Source organism: Rutilus rutilus (assembly GCF_951802725.1).
Source record: "Rutilus rutilus genome assembly, chromosome: 25".
Classification (NCBI taxonomy): Eukaryota; Metazoa; Chordata; class Actinopteri; order Cypriniformes; family Leuciscidae; genus Rutilus; species Rutilus rutilus.
Genome location: NC_140229.1, coordinates 27,141,118 through 27,155,400, shown reverse-complemented (window position 1 = coordinate 27,155,400; position 14,283 = coordinate 27,141,118). Strand labels below are relative to the sequence as shown.

General features: G+C 41.5%; 1 protein-coding gene across 10 annotated transcripts in view; it reads left to right on the top strand.

Annotated features, from left to right (window-relative positions):
* The window catches only part of nrg1 (neuregulin 1), an 80,691-nt gene that overhangs the window by 33,763 nt on the left and 32,645 nt on the right, over positions 1-14,283 (top strand). For 8 of the 10 annotated variants that reach the window (XM_084401332.1, XM_084401330.1, XM_084401328.1 and 5 more), the window contains exons 2-3: positions 91-265; positions 600-721. In XM_084401332.1, the coding sequence (XP_084257458.1) occupies positions 91-265; positions 600-721 (297 nt within the window). Of the gene's footprint in view, positions 1-90; positions 266-599; positions 722-10,355; positions 11,550-14,283 lie in introns of those variants that run through there. The other 2 variants (XM_084401333.1, XM_084401334.1) reach the window with 2 other exon arrangements.

The window sequence follows — 14,283 nt, the reverse complement described above, 5'->3', positions numbered from 1 at the left end:
TAATATTAATAAGTTATAAGTTAACTTATAATATTTGAAGTTTTATCACTGTGGGTAATTTCTGTCTTCTGTTTTGTGTCTTTGTTTCAGCCGAACCCAAGTTAAAGGACCTGCGGAGCGTGACCGTGCAGGATGGGAAAAAGACCGTATTTAAGTGTCAGATCGTGGCGGGAAACCCAGCGCCCAGCCTCAAGTGGTACAAGAATGGGCAAGAACTCGTAGGCAAAAACAAACCCAAAAGCATAAAGATTAGGGAAAGGAAAAAGTAAGTTCCTACTGTTTAAATATATCATTGTTTTGCTCAAGCTGAATGAAGATTTGGCTTCAGAGAATATTAAGTCAGAAATGTTATTTTTGCATTTAGCGTAACGGATATCTGCCGTGTGGTGTACAGTATGTGGACAGTTTGTTTGTCAAAGTTTAACCCAGTAAAACCAAACAGGCCTGTGCTGAGGTTCTCCCTGCTCATTACATTCGTAACCTTGAGGGCAGTGTTGCAGTTTTGAGAAGAAATTCATCTGACTCATGATGATGCATACGTTGCTAATGTTTATCTTGAATTGCAGTATAAACAACCAGCATTATGTAACTTTCCACAGCAAGAAAATATCCGAGCTATCGATCAGGAAGTCCACAGAGGGAGATGCTGGTTTATACACCTGTGAGGCAGTCAACAACCTTGGAAAAACAAATACTACAGCGAGCCTAACCATCAGCAAAAGTAAGAATGCATCCTTTTCTCCAGCATTCAAATCAATAATGTGTAAATCGGTGGCGAGGCCACAGAAGGGCCAGGGTGACCCCGACCCACCCAGAGTGAAGACAGAAGATACTAATGGAAACTGCAAAATCACCATATCTGTTCTCTATATATAGTTTGTAAAGTACATTTTTACAAATACATTTAACGTCATTGCATTTTCCGCACAACCATATTTTCTATGAATGCAGTGCGAGGAGCGATTGGTGGTGTTGCTCAACATATGCTGTCTTTAATGTCACATTTGAGATACTTTACTGTCAGCTCTCTCCTATATGTAGCACTGGTACGCTTCGTCTTAAATGGTCCTCCTTCTCGTGTAACCTCGTTCTCGTGATTCTCTTCATCCTAAATGGCTCATTTGTCTCTGATATGTAAGGTTGTCAAGTCTGATTCAATCGAGGGGAATCGGCTCGTCCTCAGACCTCATGTAGCTTTGGAAAGCCTGAGTCATTCGTTTGGACTGTTCTTGTAAATGAACAAATCTCAAAAAGATTTCGAGTCCTTGTGTGGCATTGCATGTCTTTTTTGTATCCGTAGGCACTATGTCTTTGACTCAGCTTTTATTAGGGAGGATTATAGTTTTTTGTAGTCATTTTAAATATATCCTTGCGTTTCTTATTGATGTTTTCACCCTAACTTTAAAGGGTTAGTTCACCCAAAAATAAAAATTCTGTCAGTAATTACTCAACCTCATGTTGTTCCAACCCTGTAAGACCTTCGTTCATCTTCGGAACACAAATTAAGAAATTTTTGATTAAATCTGAGCGCTGGCTCACTCCTCCATAGGCTTCTAAGGGACTGAAACTTGCTGGCCCAGAAAAGTTATTAAAGAGATCGCTAATATAGTCCAAGTGACTCCAGTGGCTCAATCTTAAGTTTATAAAGCGACGAGAATACTTTTTGTGCGCAAAACAAAACAAAAATAACGACTTTATTCCACTATTCATTTCCTTCTCTCTGGGCCTCGAGTTAGTTTACGTAGTGTAATAGCGCAGCGCGTCTGTGTTGCACGTCACCACGTATCACACACATGACCAGCGTCGGCCAATAGTGAGCCTACGATGTGACGTGCAACACAGACGCGCTGCGCAAAAACACTACGTGAAAAAACTCAAGGCCCAGAGAGAAGGAAATGATTAGTGGAATAAAGTCGTTATTTTGGGGTTTTTTTGCGAACAAAAAGTATTCTCGTCGCTTGATAAACTTAAGATTGAGCCACTGTAGTCACTTGGACTATATTAGCGATCTCTTTAATACATTTTCTGCGCCAGCAAGTTATAGTGTCTTAGGAAGCCTATGGAGGAGTGAGCCAGCTCTCAGATTTAATAAAAAATATCTTAATTTGTGTTCCAAAGATGAACGAAGGTCTTACGGGGTTGAACAACATGAGGGTGAGTAATTACTGACAGAATTTTCATTTTTGGGTGAACTAACCCTTTAATTCTTCATTCATTTAAAAGCTCACATTGATATCATAGGTCAGATTCTGCAGGTTAAACTTGTTTAAGACTTAAATACATTGATTCCAAGCAACTTTATGTGCTTTAGAAGTTCTGTCTTCTGAAGACCAGAATATCAGTGTGTCCTTCAGGTCAAAGCGCACTTCAGGATGCTCTTATTTATCAGGAATGTTGGACACTTCATGCACTCAACAGTTCTTACATAGAGAAGTATGTAGTAAACATATGCACTTCAACAGCCAAAAACACTGTAGCATTGTGGGGAATTTTGCATGTTGAAACACCACAGAAAAATAGAAAATCTACTTAACTCGTTCTTATTTACATCCACAAATGTAACACAGCCCCAATTGTGAAATTGATCATTTAAGGGATCAAAAACAGCCGGTCATGAATATCTCCTGAAAGCTAAATGGGGTTTCTCCAGCTCAGTCGCAACATTGCAAAAATGATCAGTTTTCTGCTCTGTCATCTGGCTTCTTAATGCCTTTTTTCAATTAGTGAGCAGTGCATTTGAATGATTGCCAAAAGAGAAAAGTACGAGGTCTTCAGTGTCTTCCCTCAGGCATTAGAACAGCAACGACCGGCCAGTCTGTTAATGCAAATTACTGTAAACGTCCTGATATTGATGCCTTACAAACCTGGTAAAGAATCAGGTTATCTGACAGAGCTCAGATCATTGCTGTGGCAGATTTCTCTCATTGTAGCGCATGATTTTAGGATGTTAAACTAATTTGACGTAGTTTAACATGCTGTGCTCATAGCGCTGCTTCTCTGCGAAATGCACAATAAAATGCATGCATCCCCGTTTCCAATATCCATCCACAAACATGAACGAGATTTCAGCTGAGGGGGCCAGACTTTTAAAGACCTCATTTAACCGTACTTTAAGGCTTTGTAGAGAGGATATGGTGTTCAACAGTGGTGATGGTGGTCAGTGAATTAGAGACAGAGCTTACAGTCGTACCCGGAACTGAACGAAACCCTAAATCCAAGGCAGAATCTCTGAACGTATGGATCTGCATTTACACTTTATTGATTTGTGGGATTTAGTCGGAGTAGTTTCCCCTCAGGTTCTCCGTGAAAGCGGTCCCCTCTGGTAACGTGAGACCGCCGGCCACCATTAGACTCTTCCTCGTGGACTTCCACCAAATTCATCAAAGCTTCTCATTTGACCCATTTCAAGGAAACTGCGTCTCTCCATTGCACTGATGGCACGTCTGGTATTATATTCCAGTTGATCACATGTCTTTCAGCATGCTTTTCAAGGACCACCTTTTTATCACAATTAAAGTCCCATCCATAGAGCTGATGATGGATAATGACAAAGTATCTCATTGAAGAATAGACTTTCTTAGAATTGTGAATAGAATTGTGTTTCTTTTTGCTAAGATATACAAAGCTAAATATGGATGCCACTCATCTTTTACAGTAAGGGTTTAGTCTCATTCTATACATCAGATTTGGCTCAACCACGTTTTAAAATGGAGCTGTCTTTAATAATCTCTCCACAATTATATCTCTGTTCACTCGTCATTCTCAAAACATACATAGCCATAGTTCATTGTAACTAAAGACGGTCTTTAGACGGTCTTTAGTGGCTGTTTGAACGCATTCGAACACCTGAGCGTTTACACTATGAAAGCAATCCGGTCGAATGTGTTTTCAACTACCTCTGGAAGTGGTCAAAACTGGACAGGCTCAAAGCGCTTTAGACCCCGTTTACACCTGTATTTAACATCGTCCACTTGAGATCCGATCGACCAAAACGCATCTTAATACCAGGTGTGAACAGGGCCTAAGTTTCTCTGAAGCAAGCATCCTTTGTGCCTCCAGCAGCGGTCAAGACTTCCACATAAACTCAAAAGAAAGTTCAGATGGGAATTACATTTCCACACAATGCTGGTGGATGTAAAAAAACAGTTGGTCATTTGTCCGGGAACTTTCTAATGGGAGGTGGGAGGAAAACACTGACATTTCCGTTTTTGGACCGTAATAAAATCACACACTAGCACCGAAAATGCTGAAATGACATCATGGCCCCATGTAAAACAATTATGAGTGACATTTTAGGGCCGTTTTCATTTGTGTTTTGTCTCAGCAGAGCTCCATATGAGCTCATGCGTAGATGTTTCTGCTGTCGTGTGGTCTGGATCAGTAAAGTCCAGCTGTACTGCAGGATAAGACTTGAAAGATGTCATATGTGTGGTATTTGGATCCAGTATCATTCATTACATTTTCTGTCTGAATGTTTTTGTAAGTGGTCATCTGAACAGGTCAGGTTTCAATTACAGTGTCTAGACAGGTCTGTGGAGGACTGCCGTTTAGTGATAGACAAAATATGAGGGGATAACAAGAGATTAGAGAAATACAGTAAATGTTGAAGGCCAAACCGGATCTGAGTGAAGAACATCTTGGTGGTTCACCAGTGTTGTGGTGGGTGGTTGCCAAGGCCTCGCTGTGCAGTTGCTAGGGTAGAGGTCGACCGATAGTGGATTTTACTGATAACGATAACTAGTAGTTATCGCTAAATATAAACTATAACTATGTTAAAGGGGTGGTATAATGCCCTTTTCACAAGATGTAAAGTAAGTCTCTGATGTCCCCAGAGTGTGTGTGTGAAGTTTTAGCTCAAAATACCCCACAGATATTTTTATACAGCATGTTAAACTGTCCCTTTTTGAGAGTGAGCAAAAACGCACCGTTTTGTGTGTGTTCCTTTAAATGCAAATGAGCTTCTGCTCCCGGCACAGGGGGCGGAGCTTCAAGAGCTTGTGTCCTTTTACCTCACACAGACATGCACTGAAAATTTCAAAAACTTTTAGCCTTTTATGTTCAAACCGGAGTCAGACAATGATGGAGAGACTCGAGAAGAAGAGACAACGTAGTAGCAAGAGGACATTTCTGAATGGTTAGTTGATGATTTTATGTAGCTTATGTGTAGTTATCTTCTAGTCATTGATTAGCATATTCTGTCTTGATAATCTATAAATCATGTTCAGGGGGCGGGGTTTATGTAAATTCTGGGGTTGGTGATGTCACTACCCCGGGAGGAAGCTCGTGTAGTCTCTACCAGCCGTTTGTTGTAGTCCTTAAAAAAAATTTTTTTTTTTAAAGCAAATATCTCCCTTTGCTTTGAACTTTGAGCGTTGCAACTTTGCAGATGTTGTTTATGCTCAAACAGCAACATTACACACTAACTACAGTTAGAAAAGTCAAATCATAATCAACCACCCCTTTAACTGTTTTTTAAATAATACAATTCAGCACTATTTTACGTGGAGCATTATGTTTGTTTTCATTCAGTATCCATTTTAAAAACTCTCAGTGTTGCATCAGTGGCCAAAGAGCTGCGGCTCAACATGCAAATACTGGAAGTGTTGCTGTTAGCAGTCTCCCTCCTCCTTCCCCAGCTCCACCTGTATAGATCTGCTACGGGGGGTTATTTCATGTATGTTACATGTGCAGCAGCAGCAGCATGTAATGTTTTTGCAGTAGCCATTCTCAGTGCTCAGCAGCATCAACAGCAGCAGTGTAGCAGATCTATTCCACCAAATACACTAACATCGCCATATCCATTACCATGCCAATCTCTCCCAGAGTTGCCATGACAGAACTAGCTTTAAATATGCTACTTCTTTGACTAATAAATGCATAAAAGTGACCAGCTGGATATAAAATAATGCAAATAGATGGCAACAATCGTGACAGTAAACATTTGGGTCAGATTTACGCCTGTTTTTGTCACATTGTTTTAACTTCTTGAGATACTACCAATGTTAGCGTCCTCTCAGCCTTGGCAAATATACTGCTGTTCTCCACTAATGCAGCATCTAGGCAACAAATGAATTACTGTATAGTGATAAAAACATGAACTGATATATATAACACTAAGTGATCACTCGCATTTAGACCTATATTGTATTTATATAAAGCGTTCACAGGCAAATTTGCTTTATGTATTTCCCCGGCGTCAAAATCAGACACATATAAATGTCAGGAAACACGATTCCTGGCTGCGTGTCGATATCCACGGATCATTAGCTCTTTGGTAAGTTGTCAGGAACACTATATCGAGTCCAGCCTTTAGTTTAAACTGATAATAATTAGTTTTACTGGCGTTTTCTCAGTTTCCACTATTAAATCCAGTCACGCAGCAGCTCTTCTGCCACTCGGTCCGGCAAATGGGGCGTGATCCCGCAGGAAAGTCACGTCAATGCACACGATTCCCTCTATAGTGATGCTTGACGTGATGTGAGTCAGGGTTACAGTACTGTAGGTGTGGAGGAGTTACTGCAGTGGACCAGTGCAGACAAGCTCTTTGTCTTTAGTGGTCTCTGTCACGCCACACTCTTCCCACTGAAAGCCGTTTGGGAACAGCTCTGACGGAGGGAACACACTGCACCTCCAGAACGCATGAATAATTACAGCACGCTGAGTGCTGCGCACTGCAGCAAGATCTCCAGAGTTTGGCTTTATAGAAGCATCATTACCAGGATAAACTGACTAATGCTTCAGTAAAGGATCGCTGCCGTTTCTTTCATTGTTTATCTATTTTGGCCTTGAAATATTGGATAGAAACATTTTTATTTATAGTTTGATGCACAAGCCGATACTGTTGGTCGTAGTCACCTTATGTCGCGACGCGGAAGTGAGCTTTTTTCTGTGAATGTGTGGGTACTTCCGATTCATTAGCCGATATAGAGTTTTGTGAAATGAAATTATTTGTTTTATTATGGCCTTCTCTTGGGAAGTCATTCAGTAGAGAGTGTGTGTGTGTTTAAGTGTGTGTGAGATGGATGGTCCTGCGCAGCGGCTCCAGTCGGGCGGGCTGTTGGAGGTGAGGGCATGAACACACAGTCAGACGTGACGCTGTGTGTGTGTGTGTCTGACTCCAGTCTCTCTGCTCATGACAGCACAGGAGAAAAGGCCTCTCTATTTCTGTAAAAGCTCCTCAGTGTTGGTGCGTCAGCAGAGAAAGGCACCGTTATTGAATTGGTGCCCGAGACCTTGTTCCGTGTTTGTTAATAAAACTCTTGCCTTGACGTGTTTGGCATGAGAAGCGTCTCATCTCCTAATGCAGCAGTAACCCTTCACCTGCCAAACCCATGCTTCACCTTACCGATCACAGGCTCTTCCAGGTCACATCTCTGATTCCACATTTCAGCCCTGAATAATTCATTCAACTTCCTCTAAGGAGGATTTAGAATTGACCTCATTTCACATTTTGAATACTTTTTATGAAGGTCTTTTACTATTTTGAAGGTCAGATGTTCGCATTTTTCTGCATTCATAGTTTTTATTGTACTGTTTATCAAAGTAACTCTGAATGCATTGATCTTTACTATGTGAGCAATATAATATTTAGTGTTTATTATACATAGATATAATACTAACACCCTAACAAGCAGATCTTTAGCCACTGGAAAACAAATACAATTTTGTCTTGACTTTGATGACTTGTTCATTTTGGCACGCTTGGGACCCTTTTTGGCACCGATCCCACATTATTAAGCCAATGACCTTCATATCTGCAGTATATCTATTATATGAGGTTATGCTACATATAATCTTTAAATGTCATTTTGACAGAATGAATTGTAAATTTTCCATCATTCTCTAATTTTCAACACGTGTTGTCATTGTCCTGATGAAAATGATATAGCCGTATGTTTTTTCCCTTCAATATGTAGATTTCATCTTTATATATTTAATTTGAACATAAAAATGACAATCCTAGTCCTATGGGGTAGATTATTTTAAGAAGTAGCTTTCTGAATCACTGGTGTCCTCCTTCACCAAGCAGATCTGGTGTTACAGTAGCGGTTTCACGTCACAGCGGTCTCTAAACTGTGTTTGGAAACATGTTAAACATTCTTTTAATAAGGAATGTGCATGACTTTCTCTTCAGTTGTTCCTGAGTAGGACATTAGCATCTGTCCATATAATGCGAGTCCACTTCCTCTCTGCTGTGAGAGTTGAGGGGTCACGACTGTTGACCTGACCTTATGACCCCGCCGCATACACACACCTCGTGTACATTTGATTCCCAGCCTAATGGCAATGAGACGTGGGACAGCTTAACAGGCCTGAGGGGACTTAAAGCCCTCAGTATCTGCTTCGTTTACCCCTGCGGGGGCTCTTGCTCGATGCCACGTGTTGTGTGGTCACTAATCCCAGCTCATCTGATAATGGTAACAAGTCATCCGTCCACGTCAGTGTGGGACGGCTTAGTTAATGCTGGTGGAAAGCAATGTGTGTATTTGTGTACGTAAAAGAGTGAGTTTGAACGTCATCATTTAAACATCATTCAGAAACGTACACAGACAGCGATGATGCCAAGGATGAGTCTGAATCTGAATCTGACTAATCTGTCACACAGATGGCCTCTGTCTGGGTCAAGATTTGGAGACCCTCATGTTTCAAACAGGTGAATGAAAATGAAACCTGTCAAGTCATATTTTACCCCAAAATTAAAACAAAAAATATGTTTTGCACAAAGAAAAGGACATTTTTTGTGACATTTTTCTGATGATGTTGCACATTTTACCTCCTTAAATTCTGAACACTGTAAAGCAAAAAAACGAATAGGTTTGTTTATTGTACGTTTCATTTAAGCTGATTTTAATACGTTTTTGTATTATAGTGATGAAAATCTGATGATAAATATGATCAAAAGTAATTTTCTAGGGGTACAATGTCATGAAAATGTTAAATAAAATTAAAATTCATTAAAAAAAAAAAACTTCTTAAGCTTAACTGAAACAAAACTGAGGCTTAGAAGTTTAGTTTCAATGTGCCTTAATTTATTAGCCTGTTTTATCTTTGTATTATTTAGCATGTTTCATATTGAGCATCATTCAGCCTTTTGTTACAGTATATAATCACTTTAACGCTCCCATATTATTTAATGGCCTTCAAGTTAAATCACACTGTTAACTGTGAAATTGGCTTCAATTTGAGATCACGGAAGCAAATGAATCTAATGGCAATGAAAGATTAGTACTGAACGACTTGAACTACATAATAGTGACAAAAACAGTTCATTAGTAAAGCCCTTGTTCTTACATTGTGTGTTAGCACAGCTGACGTGTAAAGAAAACGCCTCATTAAATGAAAGCACACTGATTTCCGGTGTGGCCGCACAGTATTCCCTCTGGAGTCTGTTCCTCATTCAGTATTTATTGGTCCTGGATGGGGGTTCTGGCCCGCCTGCGATCCCTCGGCCCCTGAGTCAGCGTTCCTGCAGCATGTGGAGGCAAATGTGATTATACCACAGTAAAGGGCAAACTGAATATATACACACATTACTCAAACAAATCAATTTATCATCCATATAAAATTTATCCAATTTTAACATCCATTCATGTTTTCTTCTCATTTATTATCAGCGCTGTTATTATCTGCAGTGTTTTTTAAGTAAAGATTATACTTAAAATCTTAAAATCTGCCAAAAGTTTAAGCAATAGACTTCAGATCTCCCCAAATTTGTAATATGAAATATTATTATCATTTGGAAAGTTGATGAAATGTTGTGTGGTATAAAATGCTTTATCTAAAACCATTTTAAACAACAGTTTTTGAATTATGTTATAATTATTATGCATGCAGGCTCATATTGATTTAATGAAAGCTATGAATATTTGTCGTTTAAAAAAAATTCGGTAACACTATTTTACAGTGTCATTGTTACATAAACGAAGTACAGCACTTAAATACACATTTTATCTCATACATTCATATCAATTGTAACCAGAAATCTTAAAAAAAAAGTCTAACTACCTACTCATGCATATATATTGTAATTGTGTCTACCATCGCCCACCCTGCCTTATAGATAAAGTATTGGTTATTAGCCATTAAAAAAAAAAAACATATCACTCGAGCACTGATAGAAAGAATAGCAGCATATTCCCCTGAGAAAGCGTCCCATCAGTGTGTGTGTGTGATACAACTCTATCCTCATCCACAGCAGAATCAATGAGAGAGAGAGAGAGAGAGAGAGAGAGAGAGAGAGAGAGAGAGAGAGAGAGAGAGAGAGAGAGAGAGAGAGAGAGAGAGACTGTCTCATTCGCTGCCGTTCTTCCTAATTGGATCAAGTGCAGACTTGCCCGACTCTCTGCTTTGTGTTCGTAGTGTGAGAGGAGAGAGCCACCAGACAGAGCGTGTGTGATGGATACGGAGAGAGAGAAAGAGGAGGGGTGTAGGAAGGGGTGTGTGTAATCTTCACTCCGATCTCCTCTTCCTTCCGTGTGCCTCTGCGTGCAAGCCTGTAACGACCGGCTTTTGCTCCAAGGAGCCGGTGCTTTGATGGGACACACACCTGCAGCCTGCGGATGATTCGGGCGTTTCAGACTCAGTCCTGCCCCCAGGTGAGCACTTAACTCTCTCCGGACCTCTCGACTCGCTCTGAGGCGGATCCTCCCCGGGGTGCTCACACACACTGCTTCCCGAACACATGCCTTATTTATAGCCTCGCTGCCGGTGTTTTTCCTCCTGCTCCTGTGGAGACCGTGAGCGCGACCTGGGCGACAGAAATTAGAAGTCTTCCTCTTTAGTAACGAGGTTAGTCAGTCAGTTGAGCATCGTGTCCGAGTCCCTTCCCCCTCTCCTGATAATGGAGAGATCACTTCATGAGGCAGTAGAGCGAGCTCTGCTGCTCGTCTGATCCTGACACACAGAACCGGAGGGAGAGATGCAGTCGGAGGACATCTCGGCCGGGCTCGCGTCTCAAGAGGCTCCTTCAGAAGCGCTGTCCGAGGTCTCCACGAAAGAGACGCCCGAGGAGGCGGAGGAGGACGTGCCGGGAGACGGCGAGCAAGGTCCTTCGGGATGCGTGCCTTTGGCTTGCTGTGTGTGCCTGGATCTGGAGCGCGTGAGTAACTGCGTGCGCTCGGAGAAGATCTGCATCTTGCCTATCCTGGCCTGCTTGCTGAGCCTGGCTCTCTGCACCGCCGGCCTCAAGTGGGTCTTCGTGGACAAGATCTTTGAATACGAGCCACCCACCCACCTTGATCTCAAACGCATAGGACACGATCCTGTAATAAACTCGGACTTTACTCAGAATCCGGTATCAGTCTCCGCTTCCACGGCCAGCCCGTCTGTCCCAGGACAGCCCAAGGTGTTTGTGGAGGGGGGGTCCACGGCCGGCCCCGTCGAGGTCTCCTCGTCTAAAGCGGCTGTTTTAACGCCCACTGCAGCAGTGACTGTTCACATCAACTCTGTGTCTCCACCCAAACCCAAGAGCACCTTCAAACCTGTCCAGAATGCCACCAGTGCAAACCAATATCCAACTCTGGAATCTAACGAAATTGTTCCAAAGACATGTAAGTACACTCTGTGTTCACTATGGGGGGCATGAAAATGCTAAAAGTTTAAGTTTAGGTCTAGTTATGCAGTCTCTGCCTTGAATAATGAAAAAGGTTATGTGTGTACCCCTGACAGTCCGTTCATACAGGATCAAAGAACATAAATTGTTAAGCAACTTGTTTCCCCGTGAGGTAAGAGTCGGATGTGTAGGATGTAGTATAGTAAGCAGACGTGTTGTATCTTGTCGGCCGTGCCGCACACTCCTGTGACTAAGCCCTGAAAGCATAACTAACCCGAGATGGGCGCTGATAGTGACGCAGACGCCCCTTTGAAGCTGCCTGTCAATTACTGTGTAAAATCCGAACACTATGACCAGCGCGCAGGAGTGGCGTCGGCACACGAGTGTGTGATAATGCAGTGTTGCTGCAGTGAGGAGGACACTTCCTATTGGCTCTGCTCCATCTCAAGGTCAGAGTCTCCACACAGACTAGCCGATACCCTTCCACAGAAAGATGATCGCCAGTAATACTATCTGCTCTCCACCGTGACTTTGAGAGCTTGAAGAATTATAATGCCTGGAGGACTGCCAGGCTTCCACTCTCGGATCTTGGATCTCCTTCCCTTTCCTTTTTTCTCCCCAGTGTTTTTTTTTTTTTTTGATCAGCTCTGCCACTTTTAGCAGTGTGCAGCGATGCACTGTCATCCTGAGAGAAGTTTCCTGAAGCCAGCCTGATAGCGATGCTGAGAATGTCTGCAGGTCATTATGCAAATATAGAGCCAAGCCCTTCAGTTCTCTGGAACTGAGATTTCTACTTTAATCCATTTAAAAGATTGCATTATCTCACCTCATCTGTCTGAGGTTAAGACAGCTGCTATTACAGAATTAAGAGCTGCCGGATGTCTTTGATCTTTAAATCACACTTCTAGCCTTACATGTGATGGAGAAATATTTGTAATGGAGAATGTGGTGTCAGGGTGGACACAGTATTTAATATGAGAATGAAAACAGAGTTGTGCAGGACATTTTTTGGCTGGAAATGTACTACCGTACTACAGTATAATCAATGTACACAACAGTACAAGGGATTGTATATCTATCCCCTATTTAACATTTTTAATTTGTGTTAAATTATAATAATTATAATTTCGATGTGGTGGATCTTCCATGCCTCGATCTTCATAACCTCGCTTCACCCCAGCGCTGTGCTTCATTAGGCTGCGGATGCTCAGTTTGCTGGGATCAAGTGCTGCTGGGAAGCTCAAAGACCCTCCCACTGCAAGCACTGGGATCAATCGTCTGGGTCTGAAATGGAAATGCAATCGTTTTTGTGGACATTTCAGTCTAAATCAATAACAGACAGCAGATCAGCTGACTAACAAGGAAGCTTTAGTTAAAGTGATTCTGAGCCTGATGAAATACATCTAGGGTGACCACCTGCTAATAAGCCCAAGGGGGGACAATGGGTATGTTTCTGAGGGACAATGTGGGACACTGCCTGGCGCGGCGGTGCCCCACTGGCAGACTCACTGATAGTGGTTTACCCATTTCTAGCACATACCACCTTGCATAGTATTAATAATGCCCTATTCTCCTAAACGTGTAATTTTTGATGTATGCTCATGAATAGGCCAACCAATGTGTATTTTTTTTTTCTAAATAAATGAACATTCAATGAATTGACAGATGTACTTCCACTTAAGATTTACTATTTAATTTTATTTATTTTTCATTACAATTTATTTACTTTAAATAAATTAATAAATTATAATATAAATGTATAGGATTAACAGGAATTGTAGTTGCTCAACACCACAGGAACAATTTAAAAAAAGTATAAAAAAAAAAAAATACGATTGACCTCGTAGCCTATTCCTCCCTCCATGTCCGATTGAGAAGGACGTTTTGCAAAGGTCACAAAAAACCCTCTCGGTATCCCCCTCAACACCTTTCAGCCACAAATATTAATTTCCCCATTCTTGTTTCTTGTACTCACACCTTCTCTTTTTAATTGATGATGGCGTTGCCTCTCAGACAGTCTCTTTCTCGAATTTTTCGAATTGGAAAGCGCGCATCTAAAAGTTCCTTCCTTCCCAGTGTGTCTGGTATGCGCGTGCGTGCGCTGTCATGACAACAACGAAAAAGTTGACAACCTAGTCAGCAGTTCAACTGAGGGGTTAGTGTGGCAACAATAGCGTGCTGAAATGTCAAGTAATGTTCGTTTGTCTGCTTGGGGCTCGAGTATATAGAGCGACCAACTTTTTTTTGAGCAAGCATAGATTATGCGTGACACGGTCTCAATTTGCGTGACGCGTGAATTGGGCTTCAAACGCTGTGCGCGCACGCGCTACGCGGGACGGGTGGTCACCCTAAATACATCACGCATTTTGTGAAATGAAAGATCAGGACAGAAATATAATGAGAGGCAAATGCATATGTGTGATGCTTGTATGTTCTTCTAACCATGCAATTCACATCATTTTACGTCCTTCGTTGTACTGATCCATTACATGTACTGTGCATTAGCACTCAAAAGCCCATGATTCTATGAAAAGAAGTTTTTTCAATAGTTTGTTAAATAGAAATTGTGCTTTACTGCACAATATTCCCAAATACAGAGGGCTTTTTGCTGTTTAATGGGAAACAATGAACACTGATCTCTCAGTAGGATGTGAGCTTGTAAGTGGAAAATAGTGAATTTTGTCAATTGTATGTGCCAAGCTGCAGTTGTTTGCATATTGTTTTAGAGGATT